The 17974-nt window shown below is 38.7% G+C and overlaps 1 protein-coding gene across 3 annotated transcripts in view; it reads right to left on the bottom strand.

The window, feature by feature from the left end:
* LOC145998403 (NFX1-type zinc finger-containing protein 1-like) overlaps nucleotides 1-17974 on the bottom strand; it is a 155738-nt gene that overhangs the window by 5960 nt on the left and 131804 nt on the right. The window contains exon 11 of one of the 3 annotated variants that reach the window (XM_083134822.1): nucleotides 9300-10053. The exons of the other annotated variants lie outside the window; for them this stretch is intronic. Within the exon in view, the coding sequence (XP_082990948.1) occupies nucleotides 9332-10053 (722 nt within the window). The 3' untranslated portion in view covers nucleotides 9300-9331. The remainder of the gene's footprint in view (nucleotides 1-9299; nucleotides 10054-17974) is intronic. 3 annotated transcript variants of the gene reach the window in all.

Genomic DNA, 17974 nt, shown 5'->3' with positions numbered 1-17974 from the left:
TTGCACAAATGTCAATGACATGAAATTTCTTTTCCAAATACAGTGGAACCTCGGTTTTTTGTTTTTCAGCCAACAAAGGTGAAAGAACTTAATATCCTGGAACATTTTATATCATTTTGCTCTATTAGGGCCATGTAGATTGAATGTATAACGCAGGAAAATGTAAAACTGTGAATGAAAAATCGGGGACCTACTGTATCAGTATTTTACTGTAGGGGGTTAAGGCAGATTAATCAGTACTCTACTGAATTGATACAGGCATACCAGCATATCAGTAAATTTTACTGATTCCATTTATATAAACAGTCTTAAAATTATTTTAAAACTATCTTATTTTAATTTAATGAATATATACTGGTCAAAAAAAGTTTTGCATATAACAACATTTTTATTTTCTGCATCACAGAAGCCACACATGTCGATACCTCCAACTAGGGCAATGAAAGTACAGAACACGAAACATAGTTAAAGAAAATTCTGAAAGATATAACCAAAGTAAGATGCAACCAAAAGATCACTAATTGCCAAGGTGAGTAAACCTAACAGAACCTCTCACCGTCTAGTCAGTAACGTGTGTGGCCTCCACGAACACTTAGACATTCTCGAACACGATGGGGCATGCTGAAAACTAGGTTATCCAATGCATGATGTGGAAGATTGTCCCATTCCTGAATGGCAGTGTGTATCAGATCACATAGGGTTTCTGGTGGGTGAGGGCGGTTTGTAATGGCACGTTATCGGGGGAGACTGCTGGCCAGTCCATCTGACGGGGATAACATGCCTTCAAAGGAAAAGGTCCATTGAATGGGCACGGTGAGGATGGGCATTATCATCCACCAACGTGAATCCTGCACCAACAACCTGCACAAATGCCCTAACTACGGGTCGAAGAACACTGTCCTCGTATGTCTGTGCATCCATAGTACCCTGAATGTGAACTAATGGCATCCAACGACCCAACACGATTCCTGCCCAGAAGTGCCGAACCACCCTGTTGCTGGAAGCGTTCCACCATGAACGATTCATTGAAACGCTTTCCATTTGCTCTCCAGACACGTATAGTGTTGTCATCGGGGTGCAGACTAATCCGTACTTCATCTGTAAACAGTGTTTGTGACCACAGTTCCCGGGTCTAGTTTTCATGTTGTCTAGCCCATCTTATGCGTAGTACCCTATGTCGTGCAGTGAGTCGATGTGTATGAATCCCTATATCGTGCAGTCGGTCGTTTTACGCCAACCCCTTACCCCACCCCCCAAATTGGGTGCCAGGGGTGTCTTGGAGTTTAACGGGATTAGGAGTGTCCCTATTCATCTTATCCACCCTGAAAACTATGGATTCCACATTAATATCAGTTGTTTTCAATTATTTTTACATGTGATCCCCTTCCCACCCTCACCCCTAGGGTGCCGAAGGTGTCTTGGGAGTTGAAAGGCATTCGGAGTGTCACTATTCATCTTAGCAACTGCAAAAACTATGGATTCCACACTAATCTTGGTTATTTTTGACATTTTAATTTTCACCCCCTCTCAACCCCCATCCCGATAGGTAATGAACTTGGAGTTGAACGGCATTAGGAGTGTCACTATTCATCTTAGCGACCCCGAAAACTATGTATTCCACTCTAATATTGGTAGTTTTTGATTATTTTTACATGTCACCCTCTCCCACACCCACCCATTGGGGTGCCAGGGGTGTCTTACCCCCACAGTATTTCTTTCGAGATTGCAAGTGATACGTGTTCCAAGTTTGGTAGAAATCGCTTCAGGCGTTCGAGAGTTATGCCGGAACAAACATATATGCACACATACATCCATTTTTATACAGGGTGACTTGTAATTAGATGTATTCCCTGAAAGGGGTTAAAGTAGAGACAATTTGCAATAAATTTGACCAAATGATACCCCGTCCGAAAATTAGTAGTTTTCGAGATAATCGAATTTCTATTGTTTTTTTTTAAAAAATGACAATTTTCCACATGAAAAGATGAATTGAGAAAAAGCAGCTCATTGTATGGCACATATTTCAGCATTTTCTGATAGCTTACAAATAAGTGGTTCGTTGAAAAAAAAAGTTTTTCCCAAATAACAATCACATGTAAGTAACGGGTGGGTCAAAACTTACAAGTGGTGATAAAAAAATACACTCTTAGTTTACTAGGTAACGTATTAATAATAAAAATAGTATGACACGAAGCGTACAAATTACTTCCTTGAGTCATCAGCTATCCAACAAGGTACAAATGTTGCTAACATTCACATTTGTGTACAAGAAATAATACTTCATTCATCTTCAAGTGAATGGAATCAATGAACAATACAATTAAAGAACATTATGCGTCCTGCTCAAAGTGGGCACCTCCGTTACAAATGCAGGCATGCAGATTATTACGGACATTTGGTCTCGTAACTCGTGATGTGATGGTGTCCTTAATGAGTTCACCAGTTGTTAAGAACCTCTCCCTGAGATATCCTTGAGAGTTTACCAGTGTCTTGTAAACTAAGTCTTTCATGTGGCTCCAAATGTAAAAGTCGCAAGGCGTCAAATCGATCGGGGGATCGAACTGGGCAGCCATCATGCTGGTAAATCACGTCACGTCTTGTAGCTAGAGGCACATCCTCCAACAACATTTCCATCCCGTTCCTCCATTTAAGATTTGGGGCAGGAAAAATGGCTCAATCAAATGATTGTTGGTGATGCCCATCCATACTTCTGCCTGGGCGTGCGACAGTGGCTGGATGACAATTACCCAAACAAACAGATTGGCCGAGGCAGGCCGATCCCCCGATTTGATGCTTTGAGACTTCTACATTTGGAGCCACATGGAAGACTTAGTTTACAAGACACCGGTAAACTCGCAAGAAGAGCTCAGGGAGAGGATCTTAACAGCTGGTCAACACATCAGGGACACAATCACATCACGAGTTACGAGACCAAATGTCCGTAATAACCTGTGTGCCTGCACTCGTAACGGAGGTGCCCACTTTGAGCAAGACGTATAATGTTCTTTGATTGTATTGTTCATTGATTCCATTCACTTGAAGATGAAGGAAGTATTATTTCTTGTACACAAATGTGAATGTTAGCAACATTTGTACCTTGTTGGATAGCTGATGACTCAAGGAAGTAATTTGTACGCTTCGTGTCATACCATTTTTGTTATTAATACGTTGCCTAGTAAACTAAGAGTGTATTTTTTTATCACCACTTGTAAGTTTTGACCCACCCGTTACTTACATGTGATTGTTATTTAGGAAAAACTTTTTTTTTTTCAACGAACCACTTATTTGTTAGCTATCAGAAAACGCTGAAATATGTGCCATACAATGAGCTGTTTTTTCTCAATTCATCTTTTCATGTGGAAAATTGTAATTTTTTAAAAAAGCTATAGAAATTTGATTATCTCGAAAACTACTAATTTTTGGACGGGGTATCATATGGTCAAATTTATTGCAAATTGTCTCTACTTTAACCCCTTTTAGGGAAAACATCTAATTACAAGTCAGCCTGTATATATAGAGATAATACATATAAAAAGGAGAATTATATACTCAATTAGAGGCTACTTGTAGAACTATCAGATCAATAAAATTATTGCCAATTGTACTGATCAACCATACACAACATGCCCTCACTGGTTGATACTTGTAGCGTATTTTCTTGTCCTACGTATTACCAAAAATCTGCTACATAGCTCTAGTGATGCTTCTCGACACATCTAGTTCATTTATTTTTCAATAGATGGCTCTGTTCTCACTGTCTTCTATTTTGACAGTTACCGCCTCAGACGGTGCTTTCTGTAACTAAAATTCGTGTGTGGTTTGTCTGCCCAATCTGGCCGACGAGAGCGTGAAAAATTGCACACTTGCTGCGGCTTCCCGCTGCATTGAGTTGCTTGGCGTACGTGACCTGTTCGGTCGAAATGTAAGACAAGGAAGAAGGAGGCCATTTTTGCTTTTTACAAAAGCACATGTATTGCAGGAACAATAAGTGGATTACAACTGCAAAATGGCAGGTTTGCTTGTCGTGAGTTTATACCAAAATACGCAGGATAGACTGGCATGTTAGGACTTCTATGTTTTTGGTGAACAGTGCAATCAAAATCCAGGTTAATCTCAGACGCGGCCACAGTTAGAACCTTTTTTTCTATTTGTGAAAGTACGTTAATGCAAAATTTAGTGACAGTATCGAACAGTGAATATTATTTCTCCTTGGACTTAATTATGTTTTCTTGAGATATCGGCAGCATGAGTTACATTGCATTCAATTAATCTTTACGTAACACAATTTTTAGTGCAGCACTTACAAAGAACGATTCGTCGCAACGCAATCAATTTAATAAGGCAGAAACCAGTTATCATCCGTTGAAACTAACGTTGAGAAGCGAGACCTTGTTCGTACCACCTTTGTTAATGGAACAGCCATTTAGCAAATTTGTAAAAATAACAAATGTTCTACAACCAGAAACAAAAAGGCAACCATAACTTCGCAAGGTGCCCACTTTATCCCTCGTAACCTTCCGAAAATACAGTAGCGTTAAAGAAAGCCGTAATACATGCAATAAGGTATGTTTCTAAAAATAAATGAGGTTCTTTAATTAAATATCTTATACGAGCCAAGCTATGTTTTTATGATGTACAGTAATTTAAATGATAATTATGCATGAGATCAAATTCCATTATAGTACAATGCATTTTTAGTATAAGAGGCAGTAACATTTTTGAAACTGAAATTACAGAGTTGTACATAAATTATCCGTTGTTCATTTTTTGTGTAAAGATACCAAAGCTATATGTATGCGTATGCAATTAAATGGGCATGCATTTAATGAATTATATAATGATGTACGAAGTACTGTTAGTTTGCGTGCTAGAATTGAAAGACTGTTATTTATCAATTAGAATTGAAAGACTGTTATTTATCAATCTACTATTGAAACACGATTGAATTGTGAATGAGCAATTGTAACTGTTATTTAACTCACGAATAAAAGAGACGTGTTTTTGTTAAATACTTGTCCGTAATTGAAGAACAATTAAGTTAAGACGGTTCCTAGCTAATGGTGAAGGTAGTATTAGTTGCATGCACTAATTTAGTGTTCATATTTTCAACGAATTCTTGTGCTTATTTAACAGAAGGAACGCACACACCATTCGTTCTCTTATTATTAAATAACGAATGCCAGAAAATATCTGTTATTTAACATTCTGTTTGACGAAGTGAACCAATTATTGTCATGGTGTTCTTGCTTACGCCCTCCGTGGTAGTGCGTCATTAAAATTACGCATGTTTCTAGGAATTGATGATGCATCCTATTTGTTTGCCATCATATTAGATAAATAAGAAGAGTACAGAGATCACCTAAATTAACGTAATTCAATATATCTACGAGTAACAGTTTTTTTGTTTGAAAGTCGACTTTGCGCTTACCTGCATGTCAACATCCTTTTCGTGACTTGACTTTATTTGTAATTTCATTGTCCTTCAAGGAAGTCCAATAATTTGAGATTGTCCAGTTAGGTTTATGAGCGCTATAACATCTTATGCCCTATAACATGTTTCCTTTCCAAATTCCCTGGGTGATACCTCAGGGTAGCTACGATTTTTTGATTATGAAATTCCCTGACTTTTCCAGGTTTTCCAGACCAGAAATGAAATTTTTCCAGACATGTTTGTTGTTATGATTTTTGCTTTTGAACCTCATGTTTTTCAATAAAATATGCAGGCACGTTAATTATTATGAATATGAATATACACAGTTATTAGCTGAAAATTTAATGTGATTAATACAATGCTATTCAATGAAAAAATAAAAACTATTGTACTTCCGCATTTTCACTAAGTCATTACAATTAAAGTCGTGTAAAAAAATCAATAAAAAAATGTGGCATATTTCAAAGCTGTACAATGTAACCTGTATACAACCTCAATTATATCAATAGAAATGAGAAACAACAGAAAATTAGGTCATATACCTTTAGAAAATATGCAACAAGTTTAATGATTATATTTTTAAATTTATTGAAAATAGTACATATTTCGGAAATTCAGAACATGAATGGGGCTGGTGACCAACCATACACCTAAAAAAAATATATACGTGGGCCATACTTTGGAATCAAATATCTGCATTATTTGAGTTTTCCACATGCTGGAACCAATTTTATATTACGGAAAACAAAGAAATCTGTCTATTAAAAGGTAACAGTTCCGAATGTTTTATGATTTTTCAAATTTTCCTAGCAGGAAGACTAATTATCATAGAATTTTGGCAATCATTGCGACACAAAATTTGAACCTTCCTTAAAATAAGGAGCACTGTTTGGATTCGAAAAAGTTATTTATGTTGAAAAAAAAACTTCAAAATGACCTTACGCAATCATACACACTTCCCACGGACAAGGTATTCTCCGGTTGACAAGCGACAGTAAGTATCGTAAACTAGTGGGAATGAATGTAGAAATAAATCGGAACCTTAGTAGAGTGCATTCAGGGTCTTTATTTTAATTCTAAGACAACCAAACCTGACCTTCCTAACCTAACCACAAAAGCATAACAGTTGGGCTGAAAAGTTCGTAGGCTAACATAGTAAAAAATATTTTTTTGACAAAATTCGATTTTATTATTCAATATAGTTGCCTTCGAGGGCGATACAACGATTATAGCGGTCATACAATTTTTCGATGCCATTTTTATAGTACGATTTCTCTTTAGCCTCAAAATAGGCCTCAGTTTCGGCGATTACCTCTTCATCAGTGCTAAATTTCTTTCCAGCGAGCATTCTTTTAAGGTCTGCAAACAGGAAAAAGTCACTGGGGGCCAGATCTGGAGAATATGGTGGATGGGGAAGCAATTCGAAGTCTAATTCATATAATTTTGCCATCGTTTTCATTGATTTGTGACATGGTGCATTGTCTTGATGAAACAGCACTTTTTTCTTCTTCAAATGGGGCCGTTTTTTTTCGTGATTTCATCCTTTAAACGCCACAACAACGCTATGTAATAATCGCTGTTGATGGCCTGGCCCTTTTTGAGGTAATCGATGAATATAATACCATGCGCATCCAAGAATACTGATGCCATAACCTTGCCAGCCGACTGTTGCGTCTTTCCACGCTTTGGATTCGGTTCATCACGTGCAGTCCACTCGGCTGACTGTCGATTGGACTCTGGAGTGTAGTTATGGAGCCATGTTTCATCCATTGTAATATATCGACGGAAAAATTCGTGTTTATTATGGTTGAATACCACTAAACAATGCTCCGAATCATCAAAACGTTGTTGCTTTTGATCGATTGTGAGCACGCGCGGCACCCATTTTGCACACAGCTTTCGCATGTTCAAATATTCATGCACAATATGTCCAACACGTTCCTTTGATATTTTTAAAGTCTCAGCTATCTCGATCAACTTCACTTTACGATCATTTAAAATTATTTTGTGGACTTTTGTAATGTTTTCGTCGGTAACAGCCTCTTTGGGGCGTCCACTGCGTACATCGTCTTCGATGCTCATTTCGCCTCGTTTAAATTTAGCAAACCACTTCTCAACGGTTGATTTTCCTTGTGCAGAGTCCGAATAATGTTTATCAAGCCAAGCCTTGGCTTCAACAGTATTTTTTTTCGCCAAAAAACAATGCTTTATTAACACACGAAATTCTTTTTTATCCATTTTTTCACAATAACAAAAGCTGCTTCGCTCACAATGCTATATCTCACGAACTAATTATCCGGCAGCTGTGAAATTTATACACGTATCTTTTGAAGGTTAGTACTAAGTAAGAATCACATGGATTTAATTCTAGTAACGCCATCTATGAGTCAGCCTATGAACTTTTCAGCCCAACTGTTATATTGACAAAATCTTAAGTAATCGCTAAAACTCTGCAGTATGTGTTAACAGACATACTAAATCGAAAACGAACCATGTAAAAGTTTAATTTGTAGCATGATGAAATCGTAATAAAACGAAAGGAGCTTGGGCCCATTTTCACCACTTTTCAGGATAATTTCATTCTACACGCAAAAAATACGTAAAATTACCATCGGCATCAAACCAACATTCCTAACCTAACAACGATGTGTGACCACTGTACGTTTAATTCCTCCAGTTTGCACTAGTTTTTTAAAAAATAAATTCGTTCTACATGCACAAAACACGTGCATATTCAAATAATGACGTCACTGATACTGCATAAAATCACTAATTTCTCGAGTGTAACACATCTCTACCATGTAAAAACTACGACAACGAGCAAATGAACTAGTTGATCAGGTTGCTTCTGAACGAGTCGCAAACGAAGAACTCAAATTCACAGAATGGGTTCATGGCGGGAACGAAGTAGTGAGTCCCTTTGTTTTTACTAGGTATCCGCACCCGTCCAGTGTGACGTCAACCACAGCCAGTTTACGTGAAATTCTGCTCTTCGAGGCAGAAAGTATTACATTGTGTTTGGTTCAAGGAGTATACAGTTATTGCAGATCCAAAACCAATGAACTGTCTGAACACCAACCTGCTCCGCTTCACGTATCAAAAGAGCCGAGTTCCGAACGGGTGTGTTCTTGCAGAAAGGAAATTTAATCACCACACACAAAGCTTAAGCAACATTTTCTCCGCAAGAAATTCTGAGGATGGCTGGTGCGTAGGATTCGTCTTGAGTAGCTTGTTCTCTAAGGAAAAATCTCACACCTCTCCAAATTCCGATCTTGAACAGGTTCACAAGAACAAGTCGCAAAATGAACGGATCCAAGATTCGAGAGTAATAAATATAGAATTGAAATGCAAAGGAACCATAATTTTGTAGGTAACAGACTAGAAGTCATAATGACGAGAGGAACAAGTTTCTGAACTGAATCTTTTGGGAGAACTGGAATCACAAGAACCAAATTCGGAAGTATAAATGAACCGTTCATTCATTTTGTAACTGGTTCTCCTGCAACTCCAAAATGCACGTAAATTCCAGAAAATATGCAAAATTCCCTGACTATTCCCTGACCAACCAAATTCCCTGACTTTTCCCTGTTTTCCAGTCGCGTAGCAACCCTGCACCTATGCTGCAACCTACCTGGATGTCACATACTGATAAAGAGTACCGATAAACCTATCCCATCCTTAAATAACAAGACTAAGAGATATCTTTATTTTTTGGTTGAAACATACTTTCCACCATGGCTATAAAATGTGATTTGCACTGAGGGTGTTTAGCAAATACTTATATCAGCTGGTCTCCCAACTGATTTCTCCTCATTACCATACAATATTTTCCACACAGTTCTACCAGAATTTAACATTATGAGCTGACCTTTCCAACTTTCCAACATGAGCAGGGACATTTTAATAGTAGTTCATATGCTGGAATGTTCCACGGTTTCCAGTCATCTCATGGTTAGCAGGTGTATTATCAGACTGAAGGCTATATCCTTGTCCGCCTATCACTGCATTGCATTCAAAACATCGAGCACGTACAACTGCCCCACCACAATTTCCTATCACATACAAATGACCATTTGGGCATTTGTACCACTGTCCTGTGCGTTCTGTAGCACTAATTGCCTCCACAATCATTCTTCTTTCTTGATCAACTCCTGAAGCTTGGATGCTCTTTGCTAGATCTTGTATCAGTGCACGTATTCTGTCATCATTTCCATATCTGTTAATACCAAATAGCAAGTCCTTACACTCCTCATACTTTGCATTCACGGTAGAAGCTAAGCGTGCATGGCTAAAAGCAGGCTTACTCAGAACAACATACAACTGGCTTATTCTCTGCATACGAGATAACTCTAGGTTAATATCATCCAGTTCTTGTGTGCTTATGTGTGGTTGGTGTTGGTTTATTATGGTCAAAATTCTGTTAATATGGCTCTTCAACTTCGTACTATATTCCAATGTTAATTTCAAAGCTGTATCCTTCATTAAATCATTTATATTTCTCAGAATAGTGCAACGGATAATAAAAGTCTCAATTGCCATGAAATCGTGCATAGGTTTCTTCTTTCCGACACCACAGTAAGAAGTCAAAAGATTTGCTGCAGTATTGTGTAGTAAGGTTGATCCTGGAACACAGAGTAAATTAGGAATTACATGGTTGGACAGTTGCACAATTGGCATAACTGAAGTTTGCATGCAATGTCAATTTCGCATTACTATTTGCCTAGATCTTACACTTATTCTAATACCACGTTTCGAGAGAGCACCTCTAATCTCATCTTCAGGTGAACAATTTATTTTTGCCAGTCGTGGGGATCAAACTAATCACAGACCTGATTTAACAATAATTCTGGTGCGCTAACCAACTACTTTATGGTGTGCCCAGATTTCTAAGAAGTAGTAAAATCACAGGTCTGTCCTTGGTTTGATCCTCACCACTGATGAAAAGAAATTGTTTATCTGAAGACATGAGAAGAGGTGCTCTCTCGATATGTAGTGTTAGAGTAAGTATAAGCAAAAAGGTACTAAACAATTGTCACTGACATTCAGAGAATAACTGAAATTTATCAAAAAATGAAATATAGTGTCTTGCTAAATTGGTTTAGATTAAAAAAAAATAGAGTGCAGGTATACATGCAGGTATTTGAGGTGACAATCACAATTGAAAATTTATAGTAGTACAAAAGAAGATTCTAGCCTCTTGAGAAAAGTCACTGGGAAAGAACGATGCTTTGAAGCCTGTAGTTCTTTCTCCTGCCAGCAGGTTTGATGACACTAGTTGGCATGAGCTTTCTTCCTTCAGATTATTTGGTGTGGGAGTGCAAGTTCCTCCATTGGCTACAGAAGGAACAACGATCACTTCAACTATAGGTTTTTTCTACTGTTACGGCAGCTGGTCCTTGTTCTGGCAAGGGAAGTGGGGAACGGGGATTATGGCTCAGACAACAGCAGTGGTGCTGAGAGACATGACGCGGCAGGAAGAAGTGAACCTCGTTCTACAGTCTGCTGCTTTTCTTATTGTGCTGGATAGGTTGCTTTTCCGCTCCCAACTTCCCTTCCAGATTAGGATCGGCTGCCGTAAGAGTAGAAAATACCTTTAGTGCCTGAGGAAGTTGCCAGAAATGCAGTGAAACTGATTATGCATCAAAATTCTATGTCAAACAATGAATAAGAAAATGTTGCGTAGAATAGATTATCTTCTTCCATGAACCTGCCAAACCGATATAACGCTATAATAATGCATAATGTAATTTTATGTACTGTAATTAAACCTGAAATTCAGTGCATTTTCTGCACAGAAATTGATTTCATTTTCCCTTTCAATTGCAATGACATGACTCCGGGAAGGAATAGGAGGAAAGGGAAAGGAGAGAAACAGTTTGCATTCATATACCCCTGGATATCACAAGCAAAAGCTCCAACTTAAATCAAACTACAAAATATATAAATAAATTGATTTGTATAAGGTTTAAACAAAGCATTAAACCAATGACAATAATCGCAATATGTTACACTTACTATTAAATCAGAGAGTCCAGCATGCAAGTGAACTCGAAAGTTTGAAATTTAAGCATAAGCTTTCTCTGGACATAGAATTAGGTATGATGACATCAACAAACAAGCATAAAGCAGCAATTTAACAATAACCTGACTGATTTCCTTGTACAGTCATCATTTGTCGTGTGAGAACCGAAAAGCCACAACTCCAATTTATCAAATTTACAGTGGAGTGGAAATAATGTACTCTTAGAAATATGTCAGATAAACAATATGGTAAATTGGAGATACATGACTTTAATGCTAAGGAGACGAAATGGATATACATCGATCAGACTCCAAATAGTTCTGCAAAAGAGATATGTTTAACAAAACCGAAAACCACATTTTTGGAATTACGTTTCTCTGGTTCTCACACTACAGGGCATACACAAAAGAATGGTGTGGTTATGAAAGTTAATTAAAATATAATTTCTCACTATATACAGGTACAACATACAGGGTGGCTCAATAAGTCACTTAACACCCTCCAGTACAAGTCCACTGCGGCATGGAACGTGAAAATGGCGATGACCAATCGTTGCCTGGCCAAGGGGGAACCACACTGATGTCACCCGCATGGTCGGCAGCCATCTTGAAATCAACTTCAGAAATTTAAATGGGAAGGGGGTCGTGCGACATATCAAAATGGGCTAGAATTTCACCAGGAAAACAACTGCCGACCATGCGGGTGACGTCAATGTGGTTCCCTCACGGCCAGGCAACGATTGGTCATAGCCATTTTCATGTTCCATGCTGCAGTGGCCTTGTACTGGGGGTGTTAAGTGGCTTATTGAGCCATAACTTTGTGGTAGTGTTAACTCTGCAACAATTAAAGTTAGGTGTAAACAAATGTCACAGTTGTTTTCCTGGTGAATTCTAGCCCACTTTGATATGTTGCACGACCCCCTTCCCATTTAAATTTCTGACGTTGATTTCAAGATGGCTGCCGACCATGCGGGTGACGTCAATGTGGTTCCCCCTTGGCCAGGCAACGATTGGTCATCGCCATTTTCACGTTCTATGCCGCAGTGGACTTGTACTGGGAGGTGTTAAGTGACTTATTGAGCCCCCCTGTACACTCAATGGAGGCAAGTTTCCAAGTTTCTCATGCGCTACCAAGAGTTTGCTTTTCATGCTTACTGAAGGGCCACGGGGGCAGTTTCCAAGATGGCATCGAAATTTGAGAAACAGGATGCTTGTGTAAAGGTGCTTATCAATCATGTTCTTCCACAACACTGGATAGGACGTGCTGCAAATGAACACAACCACCTTCTTCCTCAGCTACCCAGTTCGCGGGATATTATACCATGCCGTTTCTTTCTTTGGGGGTTCTTTAAAGACAGATTTTATGTATCACCATTGCCCACGTCCATCCATGAGCTTTGTGATCAGATAACGCATGCACTGCAGGCCATTGCAATGGATATGCTACACAGAGTCTGGGATGAATTTGTTTACTGTGTGAATGTGTTTTGTATGACCACCTGTGCACACATTGAAGGATTGTAATTAACGCATAAGGAACTTGGACAGTTGCCGCTGCTGATGGTGTATGTTGTGCCTGTGTAACGTGAGAAAAGTTTTTTATATTAACATTTGAAACCACCATTCTTTTGTGTACACCCTATATGATCTACAGTACTGGTTTGGCAAACAAAAAACTTATTATCAATCCACACCATTTTCTAATAGATAGTGGAAGCTACACCGCAAATATATAGATAAATAGTGCACACCAAGCAACAATGCAAAAATCCAAAAACTTTCCAAGTGTAAGAATAATGTACAGTGTCTAGTGTCACATATTTTCAGAGATCACAATACAGTAAACCCTCGTTAACACAAACTCGCTTAAGACGAACACTCAGTTAACATGAACAAAATGTTGGTCCCAGCAGGGATGTATTATATCTTGTAGAAAGTTTTATTGGTTAACTCGAATTTCGGTTACCACAAATTACGAACTGTTTTTTAGTCCGTTGTGACATTAGATCTCATTTAACATGAACTTTCAAAGTTTTTCATAATTTTTTTATGTTGTTCCTCTGTCGTTCCTCTGCTAGGTATGTAAGAAATTGCTCAACAATCTCTATCATCTTCTTATCAACAATCAACTTACACAGTATTGTAACCAACTGATTCAGATCAACAACGTGTTCAAATGTGTTTTTCTATTCATTAATACATAGCCAGTACGAGTAACATCAAGATTAAAACTTGGGTGCAATTGCTCTACAATCGCGATCATCACGCAACAATGAGCTTATATGTATTTAACCAACAAATTCAGTTGTGTGATCAGATGTGTTTTCTATTCTTTAAAACGTAGAAGACGGAAGCCCCAAGTAGGTGTGTGCTTGACGCGGTAAAAGCTATCACCGCATCCTGGGAATCTGTGTCATCACAACACATACAAAACTGTTTTTCCACAGGAAATGATCTGCGAGTACTTTTTTTAATAGTTAATTACTGTAGTACTGTGTTTTCTATGAAGACATACATAATACGTATTGTAAATGGTTAATGTGTAGAAAGAACTGTAGTGCAACAATATAATTTGAGTACCCGGTTAGCACGATTTTTTTTTAACACGAACTCTTTATTTTCTCGGTCCCTTGGGATTCATGTTAACGAGAGTTTACTGTATTGTGCAAATTGATGTTTACTCAGTGTCAGGTTTTCCAGCTATTAACTTTTATATATTGGTTGATTATCAATACCAGTAATATCAATATCAATGATAACACATCTAAATCTTCCCATCTGATGTTTCAGTTGTAGTTTTAGCTAGGAGAACAGAGAATCTTGTACTCTGGAGGAAGTGAAAATAGGAGTCCCATAATACAATGGAGATCTTCACTCTGCAGTCTGTAATTCTCAACCACACTCTCTTATTGTGAAGGTGGAACTTGGGAGGTGAATGCAAGATCTTACGAGGGTCACTATTTATATTTTGAGCCTTGGCAACACTGATTGAAGTTAGGCGCAATTTGACGTTTGCACGGAATCGTCTGGCATTATTTAACATAACATACTTCAAATGTTTTGTCAATAGCTTCATTTGTGTTGTTTATGTTGCCTTGGAGATTGCGCGACAACAATAAAATGGAATTAACTCGTACACATTTTCGTGCGATGATTTTTTACGATTTTCGACGTGGATTATCAAGACAAGATTGCATCGATCAACTTACTTCCACATTTGGCGATGAAGCCCCATCCTTTGCCACTGTGAAACGCTGGTATAACGAATTTAATCGTGGCCGCCATTCGCTCACTGACAAGATTCGCGAAGGTCGTCCAAAATCAGTTGTTGTTCAAGAAAACATTGATGCTGTGCAAAACCTAATACTGCAAGATCGTCATGTGACATACTGTGAGATTGAGGCAACCATAGGCATTAGTTCCACCAGCATATATAAAATATTACATGATCATTTAGCTGTGAGAAAGGTATGTTCTCGTTGGATCCCACACAATTTGACAAAAACTCAAAAAGACGCTCGCCTCAAATGGTGCAAACAAATGCTCAATAAATACAATCGTGGTGCTTCAAAAGACGTATATAAGATTGTAACAGGTGACGAATCATGGATATATGCATATGAGCCGGAACGTAAACAGCAGTCGACTGTATGGGTGTTTCAAGATGAACCCAATCCAACAAAAGTTGTTCGTGCTCGAAGCACATCGAAAACAAATGGTCGCCTGTTTTTTCGGGAAAACTGGTCATGTGGCAACTGTGCCTTTAGAGGAACGTAGAACGGTCAACTCTGAATGGTACACAACAATTTGTTTGCCAGAGGTCTTCGGTCAAATACGGAAAACAAACAATTGCCGTCGGATCATTCTTCATCAAGACAATGCCAGCTGTCACACATCTCGTCTAACAACCGACTTTATGAACAGTCAAAAAATCGAATTGATGGGTCATCCGCCGTACAGTACTGATTTCGCACCCAATGACTTCTTCTTGTTCCCGAATGTCAAGAATAAATTGCGTGGACAACGATTTTCGTCGGCGGAAGACGCCGTTGATGGGTTCAAAAACCATATTATGGAGGTGTCTCAAGATTGGAAAAACTGCTTTGACAAATGGTTCGAACGAATGCAAAAGTGTATTGACCATAAAGGAGAATACTTCGTAAAACAATAAAGCAGTTTTCAATGCCAAATTCCTGTTTTTTCATTGTTAGGCTCAAAATATAAATAGTGACCCTCGTATTACATGAACAATAAATACGTGGAACAACTAAAAATAAAGTAATCTTCCTGCCTTATACAACTTGCTGGTTAACAGTGTAGCGATGGTATAGAGATGATATGAGATAAGATGGCAGTGTCTCTGTTTTGTCTTGAGTTGGAAATGAGACTCTCATTCTCAGTTTTGTCTTAGACTTGAAGGGCAAGTGTAGATCTTGTCTCCTGTATAAATTTTGTAACGTTTTGCACCTTTTGGAACCAAGAACAGTTAGACAATGTAAAAGATGTGAAGTACAATTTGAGTTCGACTGTATTTAGATACATATACAAAAACAGGGCACATGTAATTATAAATAAGATTCCATCAACAGATTTTACAATGCAGTTTGAAATCACATTTCTGTTCTGTAGTAGAGTGGGATCCATAAGAATTACCAGGCATCACCATGTCTATTCTCTCCGCTTTATTCAATGAGAGTTTCAAGAATTGTAACAAAATGTCAAACGAACTGTTGACATCAGCATACATAAAAATCCATTCTTTAAAAACATGTAGGGTGCAAGAGGAAAAATAATGAAAACCAGCCGGGGCTCGTAACGGCCACTTGCGATCCTTTAGTTATTTTAACACAACTGTGGAGTATTTTTACGAAGTTTTTAACAGGCTGAGATTTTTAAGTTTGAATATGGCAGAGTTTTAGTAAGTGTTTTTAACCTTAACCCTTAACCAGATCCTCATTCAACACTTCTTTTATGCGGCACTATGCTCTGTGCCTGCAAACATCCACGAACCTGATGAAGGAGGCAGTCTGACCTCCGGAACGTTGTCCTAATAAGACTCCATACTCACTCACATAAGTAGTTAACCTTTAGTTGAAATTTGTCCCAGATATGGGACGAAAAAAGTAAGTGCCTTGTCGTAATTTGGTGCAGATATGCACCATGCAGCTTTAGATACAATTATCGAGGGTTTGCCACACTTATATTTGTATATTGAGGTGGGAACACTGACAGTGCTTTCCAGAACATATTTTGCAATCGTGTTTTCCAAACTTCCCCCTTCCAACATGACCATGTCACATGTTCCGAGTCCTGAGTTGACAGAGAAGCAATAAATGCTTCGTATTTATGACACTGTTTCCATTCAAGCTTAGATGCTGTGACTCACCACAGATAAGGCACACGGTCCTCTTTGTTCTTGAATTTTTGGAGCTTGCTTGCAACACGAAGTCCTGCTAAAGTGGGTGGGGGTAGGAGGGGGGTCAGATTTCTGTTACCTCTATGCTATAAATGGAATGCAGCTGGAAACTAGGAAGAAGCATGGACAAAACAAAGCCGGATTGAAAAGGCTCCCTCTGCACTTTTAGGAGAGGCCTCACCAGAATCGGTCTGAGCAGTGAATGTGGAAGACTGTGTTTTGTGTTTTTCTCATTTTGTGCTTCTTGGGCTGTATTGAACTTGTGTTCCCTGTGATTGTTTTTCATATGTGCTTCTGATTTTTTCGTCCGCACTTGCATCTTGTGTACTGTGCATCCATTTCTTTCCTGTTGACTCGGCTCTTTGTAGAAATATGTCCAGAAGGAAACGATTGTGCATTAGTGGGATCGGTGAGATCTTATATGATACGGACAATGAATGTGAGAGCATGGGATCAGATGTTGATGAAGATAATGACTTTGATGACGATGTTGATTTGGAGGCTGTATCTGATTCTTCTTCGGATGAAAATGAGGCTCCTCTCCCAACAGCATCATCATCGTCATCATCAACTTCGTCAACCTGGGGCCCGCGCACCGCTCATGTTCAGGGTCCAACCCCCTTACCCTTTACTGGCCAGCCCGGACCCAAGACATCAGATTTGACACCTGAATCTTCACCTTTTGATTCCTTCCGCCTATTATGGATGGATGCTCTTTTCAACATTCTTCTGGTAGAATCTAACAGATATTACCAGCAGTTTGTGGATAAGAATAATCCATCCAGGGTAGAGCCCCCCCATCACCCTTGGAGAATTATTCCTTTTCCTTGCCCTATGGATCTATTTTGGACACAACAAGCACGACTACATGGACTCTTACTGGCAAACAAATTCCTTTCACACACCTTGGGTCAGGCATGTTATGTCACGCAACCGTTTCCGACACATCCTTACTTTTTTGCACTTCACCAACAATTCTTCTACTCCTCAAGACAACACCGATTGCCTTTGGAAACTGCGACGTGTTCTGGAACATCTAAGACAACTTTACTTCGACTTGTATCATCCGACGGAACACGTAGCCATTGACGAGGCTATTGTTCTTT

Source organism: Lepisma saccharinum, chromosome 1, assembly GCF_977018435.1.
Source record: "Lepisma saccharinum chromosome 1, izLepSacc3.1, whole genome shotgun sequence".
NCBI lineage: Eukaryota > Metazoa > Arthropoda > Insecta > Zygentoma > Lepismatidae > Lepisma > Lepisma saccharinum.
The sequence above is the reverse complement of the archived record's forward strand: the minus strand, read 5'-3'. Positions and strand labels throughout refer to the sequence as shown.